The 17,352-nt window shown below is 62.5% G+C and overlaps 1 protein-coding gene across 1 annotated transcript in view; it reads right to left on the reverse strand.

Annotated features, from left to right (window-relative positions):
- SMG6 (SMG6 nonsense mediated mRNA decay factor) overlaps positions 1-17,352 on the reverse strand; it is a 109,127-nt gene that overhangs the window by 11,768 nt on the left and 80,007 nt on the right. The window contains 2 exon segments of the mRNA XM_035561099.2: positions 2,936-3,082; positions 6,103-6,279. Of these exon segments, the coding sequence (XP_035416992.1) occupies positions 2,936-3,082; positions 6,103-6,279 (324 nt within the window).

Below are 17,352 nucleotides of genomic sequence, written 5' to 3' on the forward strand. Positions count from 1 at the left end.
CTCAGGGAGGTGGCTGGCCCTTCAGCTCGCTGCTGTCACCTGCCTGTGACACGGGGCTCCGTGCCAGCATGGGTGAGGGTAAGGGCAGGATGGAGGCGGTGGAGCCAGGGAGCAGCAGCCACCCCGCAAGCCATGGTCGGGCAGCAAAGGGCTGCCCCTCGCCACCAGGATGCAGCAGACTGTGACCTAAACCCGCTCTGCCCTACCTGGCCCTGCTCAGCGTGATGGTTTTGGGGTCCTGGCTTGTGCAGGGGAACCGAGCCCTCCTGCTCTCCCTGCAGCTGGTGCCAGCAGGGCAACCCCCATTCACTATTTCCTCTGCCTGGACCTGTGCTTCCCCCCCAGCCTGAGCAACAGCCCTGTGCACACCCAAGCCAGGGCAGTGAAGGAAGCACAACGAAGCCCAAAACGCCCTCGAGGCTGGTGTAAGCATGACCGCAGCGATGGTTGTGGTTGGGAGCTGCAGCACGGACGAGCGGGGCTGTCCTGCCAGCTGGTGCAGCGCAGGGATCCCGGGACAGGCGTGGAGCGGGTGAGCTCCACCAGCAGCACAGCTGGGCACCAAGAGGTGGGGAGCACGGCGGAGGAAGGAAGGTAGAGCACGAAAACTGCCGGGAGAAGGCAGGGATTTAGCTGCGAGCAGCACAGCTCTGCGGGGCTCGGGCGAGGCCACGACACCAGGCTCCCCTTGGGCACGTCAAACCCTGCCACGGGACGGGAGCAGGGGAAGCTCATGGATGGGAATGCTGGAACAGAGAAAGAAAACGGTGGCCAAGGGATGAAGGCTTTACCTGAACCCTGGGTCACTGCCCGTGCTGTCACAGACTGCAAGAGGCAGCCGAGGTGCCCGAGCTTTCCAGGCCCCCGTGCCCATCAGGGCGCAGGCACAGCCACAGGGACGTGCCTGGAGAGCTGAGGCTCTCGGCCCTGCTAGAACAGGAGCTGCAGCTGCTCAACTCCAGCAAGTACGTGGGGCTGCACTCGTCCCCGGGGTCACGGGCGGGGGGCTTGGAGAGCAGCCGACGTGTGAACTCGGGAGAGGAGCGGTGAACTGGAGTGGTGAACTGGAGAAACGGGATGAAACCAGAAGGCAGGAGGTCCCAGGACGCACAATATCCCTTGGGAAGACCGGGGACCCGCAGGTCAAGGCAGTGAAATTCGGGGGGGGGGTGAGGTGCTGAGCTGGCTCCGGGGTCGGTACTGGGGCCGGCACACACATGTTCAGCTCCGGGCTGTTCCCAGCCAGCCGGGATGACTTTAGCGAAGCCCCGAGGACTTCTCCTCCGCCCCGCGCGCTCGGGCTCCAAGTGCACCTCAGCTCTCAGCTGTGCAGCCCCCGAAGCTGCCCACACCCTCATTCTGACCTCTCTCCGCCTGCGAGCGCCGGCCCCAGCCCGGCTCGGGAGGAAGGGAGGAGCAGGCCAGGCAGCAAGCCCCCGACACGCCAGGCAGCCCCCACGCTCCCCGCAGAAGGGGCAGCAGCCATCCCGGGGGCCCCGCCGCAGCTGGGCCGGTGGCCGGGGCTGGGATGTGCGCGGCGCTGCCCTCCCCGAACACCCCGAACACGTGCGGTTCCTCTTGGCCGTGCCTGGACGCGGCGGTGGGAAGCGGGGAATTGACTTACACCTCCCGCTTAACAAGCCGGGGGAGGCCGGGAGGCTCCGGGCAGCTTTTAATTTACAGCCCATCTCTCCCATCTCACACTCGGCTTTCTTCCTCCTCGCATTAAAAGGGAGCCGGGTACCTGCCAACAACGCGGGGACTGCCCTGCGGCCCCTCCTCCCTCCCGGCGCGATTTCAGACCCTTCGCCTCGATGCGAATTTCTCGAAATTTGAACAAAAAAAAAAAAAAAGAAAAAGAAAAAGAAAAAGGTTGGGGTGGGTTTGGAAAAGTGAAGCGCAGTGGTTCTGGGCCCGGCGCCAGCAGCCGGAGGGTACACATGTGCGCGCTCTCCCAGTAGGGCCTTCAGCAGCCCTGTTTTACAACCACCTCGGCACACACTGCAGAGTTCACGCATATGGCCAGACAGATGTGTCTGGCTTACGTTCAAGGCTGGAAAATGAAGAATTATGGAAGTGAAGGGCCCTGGGCATTAGAGAGGGCGGAGGTGAGGGGGAGGGGAGCCAGGGAGAATTTTTTCCTCTGCTGAGAAATCCTCATCTGGGCGGCGAGGCTGGAGGAAGAGGGGCTGCGAGCGAGCGAGGAGCCAAGAGCCATGCATGTGAGCTCGCTCTTAAAGCTACAGCAAGCACCGCCAGGCAGCTGCGACCAGTGCGACCAGTTTAATCCGCCGGTTCCCACTGGGAAACACGCTGGGAATAGGTCAGGGCCGGGACAGGATCACCTGTGTCCCGTCTGTTTGTCCCCATAACGATGGCAACGCTTCGCTCTGGCCCGGCAGCTGTCCGCGGGCTGTTTGTCCTGCTGCTGGCTCCCACGTGGGCTCGGCCGTCCACGTCCCACCCTCTCCCTGTGCCCCGTTGCACGGGGCAGCTGCCTTCCAGCACAGCCCCGATGCCACCAAAGCTCCGTCCCAGCTCGGGGACAGCTCGCTGCCTGGCACGTGCTGCGTTACAGCCACCAGCTCTCCCCCAGGGAGCGCGAACAGCTCGGCGGAGGAGCGGTGTCCAGCTCCTCGAGGGCTCCTGGAGGCCCCAGCACGTGGCTGTGGAAGGGCAGATCTTACCCTGGGTGGCTCAGCAACGCCAGTTCAGCCCTGTCCTCCGAAGGCAGAGCTGCCTGCTGCTGGGTTTCACGCACGAGGCGCCTACAGCCCAGAAGCTCACGGTGCCGTGAGACATCCCAGGAAGGCACTCTTCCCCGAGCACGGCAGGGAAACGGCACAGTGAGACAGGATCGGCCCACATGCAGCAGCAAAGCCGCCCCTCAGCCAGCCCGGCGGATCAGGGGCTGCAGCTGCACATCCCAGCCTACCTGAATCTTGTCCTGCCGACGCTGCTGCTCAGCTACTTTCCTGGCCAGCGCCTGCTTCTTGGCTCTGAGCTCCTTGATGTCCAGCTCTCCTCCGCTGCCTTCAGCCTCTGAGTCATCCTCAAATGCCTCAATCCTCACATCATCTTCCTTCTTCCAGGAAACGCAGAAAGACAAAAACAGGCGAGATGTCATTGTCAGGGATGCTGGTGGCAGGGACTGCTGCTTCCCCCCCTCCCAGGAGACAGATCCCTGCCCAGCGTGGCTCATCCCCACTTGCTGGTGGGAAACTGTTGCCAAACATTTCAAAGAAACAACCCAAATAAATAAATCGTGCACATGCAGGGGGGTGACAAGGTGAGACACAGCGGAGTGAGGCAGGGATGCCAGCCACAAGGCAGGGCAGGGGCAGCCCTGGGTAAAGCTCTGGGCTGTAATCAAACCGTGCCGAGCCTTGGAAAACTCTTCCCACGGCCCTGGGTGAGTCACTGATGCTTTACAGGCTTCAGTTCTGCAAAACGGGGAGCGTGGCATTTCCCTGCCTCTCTGCTCTGCTGGGCTGTGGAGGCTGCACATCCCTCCAGAGAAGGCTGTTTGTGCCCACCTGCACCGCGGGCTGCGTGCCGCTGCCCAAAAACTGCTGCCTCATCACAGGCTACGCACGCGCGGCGATCATCTCGACAGGAAACTCAGAGCACGGGAGACCAAAGAGCCCCTGCCCATCCTCTGGTGTGATCTCAGAACAGGCCAGAGAAATTCTTGCACCCACCCCGAAACTCCCTGGAGCTGGAGCAGATGTTTCAGAGACAGTCCTGGTTTTAAAACCCCGCGTGACGGAGAACCCACTGCGTCTCGGGGTCAGTCGTCACCACAGTTAATTACTTCCTCCGTTAACATTTGCATCCTACTCCTCAGTCTGCCTTTGTCGGGCTGCCTCTGGCCAGGAGCCTCGGCTGTGCCGACCCGAGGGGTCGCAGGGTCTGCAGCCTCCTGCCTGTGTGGGCACTTCGAGACCTCAGTGCGCCTTCGCCCTGCCCTGGGCACGCTGCTGTCCCCACCAGGAGGTCTCCAGAGCTTCCCAGTTTGCCTGCGCTGCTTGAACTGGGGACCCCAGAATGGGCCGTGCTGGGGATCAGCCACGACCCAGCTCCCTCCCAGCCTTGCTGTTCCCCCAAAAAGGTCCCTGCCTGCACCTCCCTGCCTGTTGCCCAACGCAGGGCCCACCAGCACACACGTGCTGCCCATGAGCCCATCTCTGCTGCTCACCGGGCAGGTCCTCGGGCCCCCAAGCCCCCTTTTTCCCCCGTGCAGCTCCTGTGAGCCTTCCCGAACCCTGCAGTACCAATTTTCCCTGCCCTGCACAAAAACAATGGGGCTGGGAGGGGCTCCCAGGGCAGCTCTGAGCCCAGAGGGTCTGCAGGGGAAGGATCCTGCCCCAAACGATCCCTCGAAATGCCGAGAGCACTGCTGCCCAGCACAGGCTGCCACGGCACGGGGCAGCAGGACCTGCAGCGCCCCAGGGATGGGGCAGGAGTGCACAGCCTTCATTTAAACAATCCCAGCACTGCCCGGTTGCATTCTCAATCATTTCACCCGGAGCCACGCAGCCACCTGGCCGCAGAACCAGGCGCTCCTCTCTGCTTGTGACTTCTGAGCCATGGGAAGGAGGAAGGCAGAGCCCCCGGGCTCACTTCCCTCTCCGGGACAGCCTGGACCACAGAGGATGGGGGATGCTGCGAGAGGGACGGAGCCGCGCTGGGGCCTCGGGAACAGATCCGCTGTGGTGTTTGGGGTCAGGCTCTGCTTGCCCAGGCTCAGGGCTGGCCACGCTGGCAAGCTGGGAGCTGCCTTGCACCGCAGCCCCGAGGAGGAAGCTCCGGGGTTACGCAAGGAGCACACACGGAGCTTCCCACAGCCGGGCGAGAGGCAGCCCCCCTCCACCCCGTGGTTACACAGCAGGAATCGGGGGGCCCGAGCCTGAAATGAGGGCGTTCCAGAGAGCAGCACCGTCCTGTCGTGACATGGGGTGACACGTGAAGATCCCAACGTATCACACAGTTAGTGGTGTCAGCCTGAAACCCTCCCCACGACCTCCAGAAGAGGACAGGGGTCTGGGTCTCCCACCTTGCAGAGATGTCTCTTGCCACCCAGGGTGCTGCTTTGACCCCTAGGCAAAAAAAAAAAAAAAAAACAAAACGACCTAAAATCCATCCTGTGCCCAGCCGGAGCCATCCACAGGGAGGCAGGGAGATGAGGAGGGTGCTGAGCACACTCCTGCTGGGGGCTCCCCCGGCTGCCAGTCCCGGGGGGGGACGCACGGCACGGACCATGGGGATTCGGGGTTGGACCCAATGATCTGGGGCTTGGACCCGATGATCTCTCGAGGTCCCTTCCAACCCCTACAACTCTGTGTTTCTGTGACCACCCAGCGCCTGGCAGGGGCGATTCCCCCCCCCGGCGCCGTGCGGAGGGCGGGGGCGCGGGGAGCCGGGTGGCTCTGCCCCCTCTCCGCTGTTTCCCCGGCCTTTCAAAGTGCGAGATGAAACAGAAAAGCAAAGAGTCAACCTGCAGAGCGGCTGGCAGAGCCCTTAAACACACACACGGAGCCTGGAGCGAAGCGAGGCCTACAGGAACAAGCAAGGGCAGAAAAACAAGAGGCGAATTCCTTAATCACATCAGGATGTGAGAGGCAGGGGAGGGACGGGGCGCCAATGTCAGCTCTTCCTGTACGTGTGCTGGAGGCTGGAGCTCAGGCCTCTGCCACAGCCAGCTCCACGGCTATAAACTCGATCCTGAGGCTGAACCCTGACACCCCCTCGCCCCCCCCCCCCCCCCCCCCCAGTCCCCGTGCTGCATGGTATTAAACCTCCCCCTGTGTCCGTCCGTCCCCCCCCCCCCCCCCGAATTAAAAAGCAGCATCTGGAACTCATAGCGCCGTGCGAGATAGAGGCACGTGGGTTGGGCTGGCAGGAAAGGGCACGAGCAAAGCACACTCAGGAGACCGGGGCCGTGCACTATTTGCTCCCCCCCCCCCCCCCCCCCCAGCTCCCCCCATAAAACGCATACGCAGCCCCGGCAGCTATAAATAGCGGGAGCTGCAGGGCAGGCAGAGGCTGGGCCCCACAGGGGTGATTCTTCCTTCACCGAGGCGCGCTCTTCCCGCACGGTACCTGATCTTCCAGTTGTTTTCCCTCTTGGCTTCCCATTTCCTTTCCCATGGCGTCTGGGACGGGTGCCACTGACACATATTTTCCACCCTTGAATGCCAGCAAAGGCTCTTCTTGTCCACAAAGGGCTTCCAGGAAATACTTCAGAACTGTGACCCTCTTGCAGTCGGCTGCAATAACCTACGGGGTGAGGGCGAGGGGGTTGGGGAGAGGGAAAGGAAAACAAAGTCAGTGCAAAGGGGAGGCGGGCGGGAGGGAGACGTTTGGGGCTGTAGGGCCCAGCGGCACGCAGGCGGCACCGCGGGGACGTGCGGGGTTCCCCTCTGGCTTTCAAACGGGGATGGAAGGGATTTACCCAGGCCTCCAGCTCAGCGTCCCCAGGGAAAACGAGGCCGGTGAGCTCGAGGTCAGCACGCCCTGCGCCCGTCGGGTGCTGCCCTGCCCTCTGCATGCAACCTGGAGCCGTGTGTGCGGCTGCCGGGGGGGCACCGGCCCCTGCCCGGCCCCATTGGGATGGGGAAAGTCCTGGTGCAGCATGAGGGCTGAGCGATGTGGCTGGTCCGGGCTGTTTGGTGTCAGCTCTGTCGCCAGAATCCCCGCCCCCCCCCCCCGAAAGCAGAGGGGCTGGGAGGGATGCAGGTGCGAGTGCAGGCGGGTGGGGGCACGTCACCTAGGCCAGACCCCCATCCCCAGCTCCAGCCCGACCCCGTCCCACGGGGCCGGTCCCGTGGACCAACTGGGGAGTCCTTGTCAGGGAGGCTGGGATGGATCTGGCCAGAAGGAAACTCAATAGCCCAGGTAATTATCCCTTTATGAGGCTCTCAAATGGAGTTTCCAGAGCGCAGGAGCCCGGTGCCTCTGTGGCCCCTGTCCTGCAGGGCCTCTGCCTGCGCCCCCCGCGGGATCCTGATGGCCGCGGGGCTCCGCACCTGCAGCTTTCCCCTCTGGCGCTTCCCTCCGAGCGGTGTTAGCGATGGGGAGAAGCAGCAACGACACAGAGAAAGCCAGCAAACGGGGGGCTAAAAGCACTACCTGCTCCGGAGACCGAGTCCACGTTCGTGCCCGAGTTCCTCCTGCCCCCCAAACCGCTCCGGTTCCGCTCTGCCCACCCGCGGCAGAGCTCTGAGACCTCACCCCAAAAGGTCCCCGCTGCCTCCTGGGCTGGGAGGGCCAGGACACGGCACGAGGGTGCTCTGCCCCACGCACACACTGGGTGCTGGCAGCACCGGGCATGGACGGGGGACATGGATGGGGACACAGACGGGGACATGGATGGGGCCGGGTGGCAGCGAGCAGGGGGCTGGCAGCGGCACACGGCGCGGCCCCGCTGCACCAGGCTGCCGTGAGAGGAAACTTCTGCTCTTCCACAATGCTGCCAGTTTCCTCTCTGTGGGCTAATTTTAACCGCCGTGTCGCTGCAGTGCGTGTCAAAAACCTGACCCTGCTCTGACCTGCAACCTCCCACCCCGGCTACCGCCCGCGCGAGGCACCCTTACGTGAGGGCAGCCGGAGCCGGCGCCGCTTGAGGGTGCCCCCCTCGGGCCCCGAGCACTCCCAAACCTGGCTGATTTGTTGGGGGGGAAGGAGAAGCCCCTTCCTCCCCTTGGGAGGCAGGTGCTGCTGCCGAGAGGTGTAGACGCAGGGTGATTGCAATGCAGGCATATCTCAGAGAGCGAGGGACCCGTAACCGCTGACTCTGCTCCTCAAAAGGGTGCCCTGTAGGATGGAGAGGGGCAAAGAGCAAAGGACGAGGTAATGCGGGCTCAGCAGCCCTGGGAATGGGGCTGGACGTCCCTTCTGGATGGGCCCTTTGATGCTTGGGACGTCCAGCCTGGAGCAAGCCCGGCAAGCGGCCCAGAAGGAACGTTCCCATCCTCCTGGCTCTCCTTTAGGAACGATTCTGCGAAGGGGAAAAGTCAGAAGGAAAGAGAACGAGAGCGGAGTGGGAATGGCTGTCATGGGAAACATCCCCCTGCGAGAACTGCCGGCCGCAGCGACCCGGGGGAAGTGGTGGAAACCTCCCGGCCTGGTTCACCCGCAGCTCGGCGGGCTAACGCCGCCGGGTCCGCGCACAGCACCCGGCCTGACTCACCCGAGGCAGCTCAGCCCTGGGATTTTCCAGCCCCGGTACGTGCAGTTCCCTTGTGCCCGGGCTGCTGCACGAGCCCTGGAAGCGGGGCAGCCCTCTGGCACCGCGGGCACCGCCGCGGGGACCTGCACGTGGCAGCAGCGGGGCCGTGAGCAGCCTGTGCCCGACAGCAGCAGCAGCAGGGAAGGGGGTGCAGGAGAGGCTGGCTAGGTGGGGAGGAGACGGGCACCCCGTCCTGACACCATCCCCGAGGGATTTCTCTTGAAATAAAAGCAATCGCGTCTAGTTTAGGGCCCAGGAGGTTTTCCCGTAGCACCTACGCCTGCAGGGCCGGGTGCTGACACCGCTGCCCCGCAGCCATCTCTGCACAGCACAGGCTGAAATCTCGGCTGTCAGAGCCTCCTGGACGGGGAGTCATCAAGAGGATTGCAGAAAAGCCCCCGTCACCCATGGCTGGGTCTGGGGACGAGGGCAGGTGGGTTTGTTTCTTCCTCCCCTGCAAAAGAAAGGACCGGGAAACTCCCGACTGCCTGCCAAGCCGGCGCAGCCCCGGCGCTTAAATTCAGCTCATCTGCTGCGGAGAAAAGAGCCCAACCGAAGGCCCATGACATAATGCCACAGTAACTTGTCTCATGAACACATTTTTCCAGCCCACATGAATGAAAAACAGGGAACGAGCTCCGCACATCCCCGTCACGTGCAGCCCGGGGCCTGCGCCCTGCCTGCCGAGGCCGTGCCAGAGGCGCTCCCGGAGCCGGGCTGCCCGCGGCGCGGGGCTGCCCGGCCTCGAGGTGCTGGGAAACAAATGACCTGTGCCTGGCACCCGGGTCTCAAGAGTGGCAGATTGGAGCCTCGCGTGACACGCAGCAAGCCACAAGTCAGAAACTTCCCGTTTCGGGGTGGAAACGCGAGTGCCCGCAGCAGCGGCGGCGTGCCCGGGGCTGTGGGGATGGCTGCAGAGGTACCAGCCTGGAGAGGAGAGCAGCAGAGCTGCTGGGGCTCCGGGAGCCGTGCCTGTCCTCCCAAAAGGCGAGGTCGAATATGAAATCAAACCGTGCCGATGCGTTGGGTGATGCAGCCGCGGACACCCCGGCGTGGCGGGGGAACGGAGCCGCCCCACGCGCCCTTCCCCCTACGAGCGTGCAGCGAGACAGCAGGAACCGAAAGCCTGGCTTCGAGTCGTCGCCGGGTATTAAAATAGGGCTGACACGCACGCAGCCGCTCACAAAGGAAAACTGAAACTGAGAATTGCTGAAGTGGTCTGGTGCCCTCGTATGTGACCCGGGCTCAGTTCCCCTGCAGTGCGAGCGACCCAGGCAGCAATCGCGGAGCCCCCGGCTGCCGCGGTGCCTCGCGGGGATGCGTGGGACCTCGCGGGGTGGCTCGGGCTGCAGCAGCCCCGCTTGCGAGCCTTGATCTCATCGGGCCGGGCCCAGAGACGAGAGGTTTCTAATCTGCCCCTAGATCAGACCCGCTAACCACCAGCTCAGCGCCAGCCACCCGCAGAGGGCTGGTGGCTGCGAGGGCACGCCGAGGAGGAGGCTCGTTAGCGCTGCGACTGCCAAGTCCTAGGTCATACATTAACATCCTGATCATTGCCTGGGACACAGCGGGACACACATTAACACACCCTAACTGCCTGCGAAGACCCACTGGGCTGCACATTAGCTGCACCAGCTGCCGTGTTTTCAGCACCGCTTTGCAGTTCCAGAGCTATCGGGATGCGCTCGCTGCCGCCTGCGGACCTTGGCGAGGCCGGGACCGGTGTCCCCAGGAGGGCACGGGGCCTCCCCCCAGCTTGGGGGCCGATCTCCTCTATTTTTTTCCCCTATAGGTAAACCATGCTGAAGGGAAAGCCTGCCCCAAGTGCTGCGTGATGGTGTTCAACAAGATGAAGCCAGAGCTGGTGCTGACGCACGGGGTGGCGTGGAGGAGACGCAGCGCGTGTCCTGCTGGGATTCGAGGGGAGGGAAGGGACCCGGTCCCAGCACTGTGCCCAGGGGACAAAAGCACCTGGGGCCGGCAGGGTGACACTGCCACAAACCAGCCCTGCTCTCACTCCAGGTCAGAGGCACGTCGGGGGCTGCCCTGTCACCCCCAGCGCCCGCAGCGGGCGGCCCCGCGGCTCAGCACCTCCCTGCAGCTAGGCGAATCGCTGTCACACCCACGGCCGCCTTCAATCAGCTTTTACAACTTGTTAATTTTACGCAGCGTCCTAAAGAGCAAATAACTGCGAGGCAGGAATGCAGGCTCCTTCGGCTGCTCCGAGGAGCCTGCGGCGGCCGAGCCAGCTGGCCCGGGGAGCCGCGCTCAGCCGGGGGACCCGCCACCTCCAGGAGGGACTGACTCGGTCCACGGAGGGCTACCCCCGTCCCGCATGCTCTGAGGCATGAGGCACGCCAGCAGCTCTGCTTGGGGAAACTTTGGACTCAAACACACCGGAGGAAGCGGCGCTGGAGAAGGGTTTTTGCTCGGAGGCTACGCTGCCACCCCCGGCTCGGCACTGCTGTGTGCGAGGGGGAGACACGAGCACGTCCCCACAGCTGGAGTCAGGAGGGGAAAGGGACATGAGGAGCTTGAGTCACAGCACAGAGAGATCCCATCCCGGGAATGGGACAGGGCCGGGAGTCAGAGCCAAGCTCAAGCAAGACCCAGCGTGGGGATAATGCTGCTTTTTTGCCACATTGCCTTAAACGCAGCTTGGTGGGAGTGAGGCAGCCGCTCTGTGCTTAAACCAGGTGAGCCCCGAACAACCTAAACCACGCGGTGTCTGCACAAGCCAGGTGAAACACCTGCGGTGCCCCTGCTGAACCGCCCCGAGGCTGGGGCTAAATGCTTCCCAACACCCTGAGCCTCCTTCTCCCCCCTGAGCCTCCTCCCGTCCTCCGGGAGGCAGCTCGGAGGTGCAAAGGGCAGCAGAGCGAGCTGCAGGAGCTCAAAGGAAAGAGCTGGGTTTGCTGTCATCCCTCCTGGGTTCACAGCTCACCGTCCCATGCAAAAGCTGGGCTGGGTTTAACCCTGGCTTATCCCGGCCCTGCATCTCTGGGCTTGTTCCACTGCCAGGACGTGGCCGAGGAGTCCCTCGCCCTGCCCAGCCCCAGATTCAGGCCACCTGGGTAGGACCAAAGCATCTGCCACGGCTGGGCAGAAGCGCTCACAGCTGGTTCACAACCCTGGTTTCTGCAGCTGAGGGCTGACTTCAGCCACAGCTTCTCTCAGAGACACTTCTGACGTTGCCTAACCCCGCAAGCAGGCTCGGAGGACGCAGCTCCCACGTGCACACCTCGGTGCACGACCTGGGAGCACAACCACGGCGCTGCCATCCCGCCCCAGCACAGCAGTGAGGCACTTTGGAAGGTGCCCCGGGGAGGATGGAGAAGCTCGGAGGCACCTTTCTGGCTGCTCCTTCCCATCACCGTTGCTGGAGAAGCACTTTTTGCAAAGCAGTGGCTCCTCAAAGAGAAAGCACAGACCACAGCCTGGCCAAATCTCTCTCCCAGCAGCCCTGCCTTGCAGAGCACAGCTCCAGCCACTGCACTCTCCACTGGAGCGCGGTCTCAGGGGAGTCAAGGGAGCAGCTGTGCTCTCAGCCTGGTGAACGCTTCCATCTTTCCAGCCCTGGAAAGCAGCATGGAAAAGGAGCCAAGTGCCCAACATGAGGGTTTGCTGGGCTAAGACCAGCCTTGCTTGTGCCAGGCAGCGATGCAGAGAAGAAACATGGATGATACGAAGGCGCAAAGCTGGGGAGAGGATAGATCTGGGCTGAGGTATCCAATTTTTGGTGCCAGAGATCAGTTATGGCCAGAGTAGCCCGCACAGATTGCTACCATGTCCTCAAACTGCAGCCACGTGCTGGTACTTGGCAGCTCTAGGAGATGAAGGAGATAAAGAAGACCCACCAGAGACATGCGGAAGCTGTGGGTGCATCTGGGGATTGGAGCCTGCTCTCGACAACCAGAGGAGGGGAGCCCTGCGGGGGTGTGCCAAGCCAGCAGCGCTCCCCAGAGCTGCCCATCTGCCAAGGGGCTAGCTCTCCCCCTGACTGGCACCTGGTGGTTGTGGGGCAGGAACACAGATTGAATTTGTACTCATCTAGGCCAGAAGAAAGATAAAACTCCAACCAAGACACCCGCACTGCCACAGGTCCCACTCTGCGCCCCTCAAACCCTTCGTGCGGTGGCACAGCCTGGCACTGCCCTACAGCACCTCTCCCAGCTCCTCTCCAATCTTCCCTCCTTGGTCCCGCCTTGCCACAAGGTTGGGGAAAGCTGTGCACCCCAAAACACACCTGAGGGTACTGCAGGACCTCGCCACCAGCAGTTCCTGCCGGAAAAGTCAGCATCAAAGCAGCTGCTCTGGCTGGAAAGCCATCGTCCAGCCCCGTGCTCCCGTGCCCGGGGTGACCGGAGCGCTGGCTGGGACGGCCGCCGGCACCGGCTGCTGCTCTGAAGTGTGAGGAGCTTCCCAGCTCCACAGAGGAAAGTTTCTGATGGCTTCCAAACCCAGCTTTTGGCTTTGCCTGACGTTTGGAAAGACTCGCCCTGATGGTTTATTCACCTGTTAACGCGCTGAGGAATTGTTTTGTCCGCTCCTCTCTCCAGCTCCTCTCCAGGGAGCAGCGGCGCTCGCGGCACGGGGGATGGCTCCAGGCTGCATCCGACAGCCTGCAGCTGGGTGGTGGGCACGCTGAGGGCTACCCCGCCGGCCCGTTCCCACTGGGTGGTGGCAAACTGAGAGAGGAGAACGACTTCAGCATGGGGGAAACGTCCCTGGGAAGACGATGGGGGTACAGGAGGTCTCGGGAGTGATGCAGGGTTTTGTCCGGTTGGCGAGCGTGGCTCCGGGCTGGGATCTCCTTGTGCTCCAGCAGCACAGCGAGGGCCGCGAGCTTCCCTGCATCGCAGGACGCTGCCTCTGGTAGAAGGCTGCAGGGATTTCCATGGCAGAAAGCGCTCCTGCAACCTGCAGCCAAGCTGCGCCTGCAGGCCACTGCTCAGCGCTGGGAAAACAACTTCCCCCAGCTGTGGATCACCTGGGGCATTTTTGCCCTCCTTGAGCACAGGACCACACATTTCAGCTGCTGGGCAGGAGAGCAAGGGACTGAAAAATCCCAGCTTTCAAGCAGGCCTGTGAAAGAGGCAGACAAGTCCAGGAGAAACTGCAAGTGACAGCCAGGGACTCCCTGTTACAGCCAGCACCCCCAGCCCCCAGCACATCCCCCGGCTTCCCAGGGGAAAAGGAGAAAAATTCAAGCAGAGCGATGCCAAGACAAGTCTGAGAGAGCCCACTCTGCTCCTCCCTTGCAGATCCTACAGAAAACACTAACCGGGGAAGCCAAGCCCCTGCAAATCTGCCCCCAAACCATGGTCTCAGACCAGGAAAGGAGGAAGGCAAGACCCATATCCTCGCTGGAGCCAACGTGGCACCAACATCGGCGCTCTCAGGGCAGGGGCTGCTCTCCCTGCTGCAAGAGCCTCCGATCTTTTCCTTTTCAGGGACTGGGGGAATTTATTTCCTCTGCCATTTCGGAGGATGCCTGCCTTGCCAGAGATTGTTTTGCAGAGTTAAGAAAGATAAGAAAGTGGTTAGCAGGCTCTTCGGTGGAGGAAGGGAGGATTGCTTAGTAAGGCAAAGGGGACTGCTCCGCTCCGCGCAGCCACGCGCTGCCCTTCCTCTGCAGGCTGCAGTCTGTCCCCTGGCCTCTGCCCCTGGTGCTTCCTGGGTACCTCTGCCCGTGGGGCCACGCTGGGACCAGAAGAGCTGCCCCTCACCAGAACCTGAATCCAGCTCTCCTGGCATTTGGGAAACGAGGCTGATGAACACTCAGACCAACATCGAGACTGCACACCTCAACGGTGCTCTCCGAGAGCCCTTCTCCAGGGTACGTGGAAAAACGCGTCGTGCACGGCTGAGCGAGGGGAGCTGCTGAAACCTCCCCGCTTCAGAAGGCACCTCCCGAGCCCGGAGGATGCCCTGATGTTCCCTGCCCAGCAGCTGGGCCGTCCCGGCACGGGGAGACGCAGCACAGCCCCCCCAGAGCCCGCAGCCGCCCTCGCTCCTCTCTGCGTGGACGGAGGCGTCGTGCACCGAGGCGGGACGGAGCAGGCGGTGCGCTCTCGCCGGTACCACGAGCTCTTTCGCAAGGACTTCCCCACGGAGATGACTGCCCCGTGATGTGACCCACAACTCAGTGATTCCTGTCCCACGGGACAGGACCCCCGTGGCCGGGGGGTAGCAGAGGAGGTGGGAAGTGGGGCAGTGGAAGGGTTACGACAGAGCTCAGGAGCAGGGGCTGTTGTGCAACGAGAACAAAAAAAACACGCAGAGACAAACCCTTCCGTCGCCCACCTTCCCCATCTGTGCCTCCCACCTCTCGCCCCTCCAATGTGCCTATGGGCAGCGAGGAAAACATCCCATTAGCCCGTGTCCCCCAGGGCACGGAGGATTTCTCCCCAGGGCGGTGCGAAAGCCCCGCACGAACCTGCCGTCTGACCTCGGCGGCGTGAAGGAGAGGCGAGGTGAGAGCTGGAATATTCTGCCTCGTCCTGGCAGAGCTGGCCGGGAAGCCGTTTCTGTGAGTTTACACAGCTTATACGTTCTCCATGCAGTTCCTGGACGCCTTCCACTGCAGATGAGAGTTTTATGTCGAATTTTAAGTTTGACCACAAATATTTAAACTTCCTTGGACCACAAATGCTCTATCTTCTTTGTGGTTTAGTTGGCACCAAAGGAGTATTTACAGATCCCTATATGTCTGTCTGTCATTTAAATATCTCGTGGAGGTGCCAAAGGCTTCAGAAGTGGAGGGGCTCCTCGGGCAGACCCCACAATTCGCCCTCCCTGGCCCCTGGTGCTCGGCACAGGCACAGAGAGGTGTGGAGGCCGAGGGCACGGGCTGAGCCGTCTCCTGCTCGCACTCCGTTCCCTTTGCTTTTCAGAGAATGTCATCCGAGATCCCACTGCAACTTCCACTGCTCCTTGCCCCGGCTGATATTTGAACCGGGATGAAAGCCTTTGGAATTTTCTCCTCTTCTTTTAGGAAACTCGGGATTTCGGAGTCTGCGGGAGGCTGTTTTAACGAGAACCGCTAAAACCCCCTCGAGCTGCCCAGCTCCCACCTGGCTGCTGCTCGCTGCCTCTCCGCCGGGGTTTTCACTTCCTCAAACGCGAGCAATTCTCAGAGGGTCACGATCCGGACCTGCTGAACTGGGATCCCGCTCTAGGGAAACTGGTCAGAGTGGTTAAGTCTCCGCGGCTGGACGGTGCCGAATAGAGGAAAGGCTGTTCAGCCAAACACAACCAAAAAAGCACCACGGAGGTCCCTCCCAAGCACCCTGCACCAGGGGAACTCAGCGCTGCCTTTTTTGTGCTGGATGAGGGCGCAGAGGGCTGAAGATGCCCGAGCTCAGAGCCAGGCATGTGGCAGAGCTGGGGGGTGAAACAGCCCCAAATCCGCGTTAACGTACGCACGCCGACTGGACTCAGGCCCCGCGTTACTCCACCAGGTTGTGTGTGTTTCATTTCCTTCAGACTTTTCACGTCTAGGACGCAAATTGGACGCTTGCCTCGCTAATTCTAGGGGAACTTTCAAACGCCTAGCAGCGTGGTACGCGCTGCTCCTGCAAGGCTGCTTGTATCCCCCAGGGGACCCGAGCCGCCACAGCGCTCGGGGGGCTCTCCCCAGCCGTGACACACGTCCTGCCATCCTCCTCTGGGAGCCGCAGGGCAATCGTGTGCCTGGGGCACGTTGGAGGAACCAGCTACCTGAGTCCGAGCAGCGGGACGGGGATGGGAAAGCTCCTCTCCACGAGCCAGGAGCCAGGCGGGACGCTGCCCACTCCAGGCTGCGCCGCTCGTGTCGCCGTCCCCAGGCACCGCTGGGGAGCTCGGGGCACCCCGGCTCCCCCTGAACAAGAAGCGGCTTTGCCAACTGCAAGAAAAGCAACTTTTTCTTGAAATAACAACCAGGGGAAAGCCACGGGAAGGGGCAGCTCGCAGGGCCGGGGCAGGCCGGCGTGCTGCCGCCCGCAGGGAGGAGCTCCTCCGACTGTCGGCTGCTTGGCCGGGCTGCAGCCGAATTCCCTTGAAAAGAGAGGGTGGGGAGACGGGAGGCGACGCACTGACACCAGCACAATGCCACCGCAGCTCGGTCGGCTGCGACACCGCAGCCCCAGCGATGCTGGCAGTGCTGGCACTTCCACCCGCCACAAGAACCACACTGGCAGCGCGCTCCCAGCGGCCCGGGCAGGGCGTGGAGCAGCTCGCACCGCTGCCAGCAGCCACTTCAGGGAGGGACAGACGCCTCGGTGTTTTGCTTTACGGCGAAATGCTGCCACTTAGGGGACTCCCGGTGACGTTAGGAGGAGCCGGGTGACCGAGCACCCACGTCCTCTTTGCCGAGGGGCTGCTCCAAGAGAGCCCACCAGAGGTAACTCCACGCGCGGAGCCGAGCTCCGGCCCTCGTGGATCCTGCGCTAACTCTAAGGACGAGCAGCGAGCCCAGCGCCGCTTCTTATAGCGAACACTCAGCTCTTTTGGCACGTGATTCATGGCCGAGGCTCCCAGGCGCTCGCTTCCAGCCGGCTGCAAACACACCTAGGGAAGGGAGCGAGGGGTTGGGATCGCGGCTGCGGGAGGGGAACCGTTCGCTGCGTCTTTGTTTTCTCCAGAGCTCCTCCTCCCGGGACTGGGATGCTGAGCGCAGAGCAGGGCCCCTGCCCTGAAACGGAGGAGCTGAACCAGAACAATAGGGTGGGGACTCTGGATGGGCCCCGACGAGTGGGGTGGGCTGGAGCGGGGGCACCGATCCATTCTTTTGACTTCATTCACACTTACAGCTGCGCTAGAGACATTTCCTGAAAGCACAGTAGGAAGAGAGGGGTATTCGCTCACTCCACCCTCCATCTAACACTGTCCTCGCGATCCAGCCGTGCACGGAGAGCCAATTTTGGCCTTTGGCAGAGCTGCAGGCCAGACATTACAAGCACTGGTGTGAACAGAGCAGGTCCCCACCCGATGAGCAGCGCACAGACTTGGAGAGGAGACGAGGGGTGCTGCTCGGCCAGAAACAAATAACGCAGGGAAACGCCGAGCGCTCCAGCGTGTCCGAGGTAGCCCTAAAGCTCGCGAGGAGGTGTCGGCAGCGGGACCGGAGTGGTCGGCTT

The sequence above is a fragment of the Cygnus atratus genome, chromosome 20, assembly GCF_013377495.2.
Source record: "Cygnus atratus isolate AKBS03 ecotype Queensland, Australia chromosome 20, CAtr_DNAZoo_HiC_assembly, whole genome shotgun sequence".
NCBI lineage: Eukaryota > Metazoa > Chordata > Aves > Anseriformes > Anatidae > Cygnus > Cygnus atratus.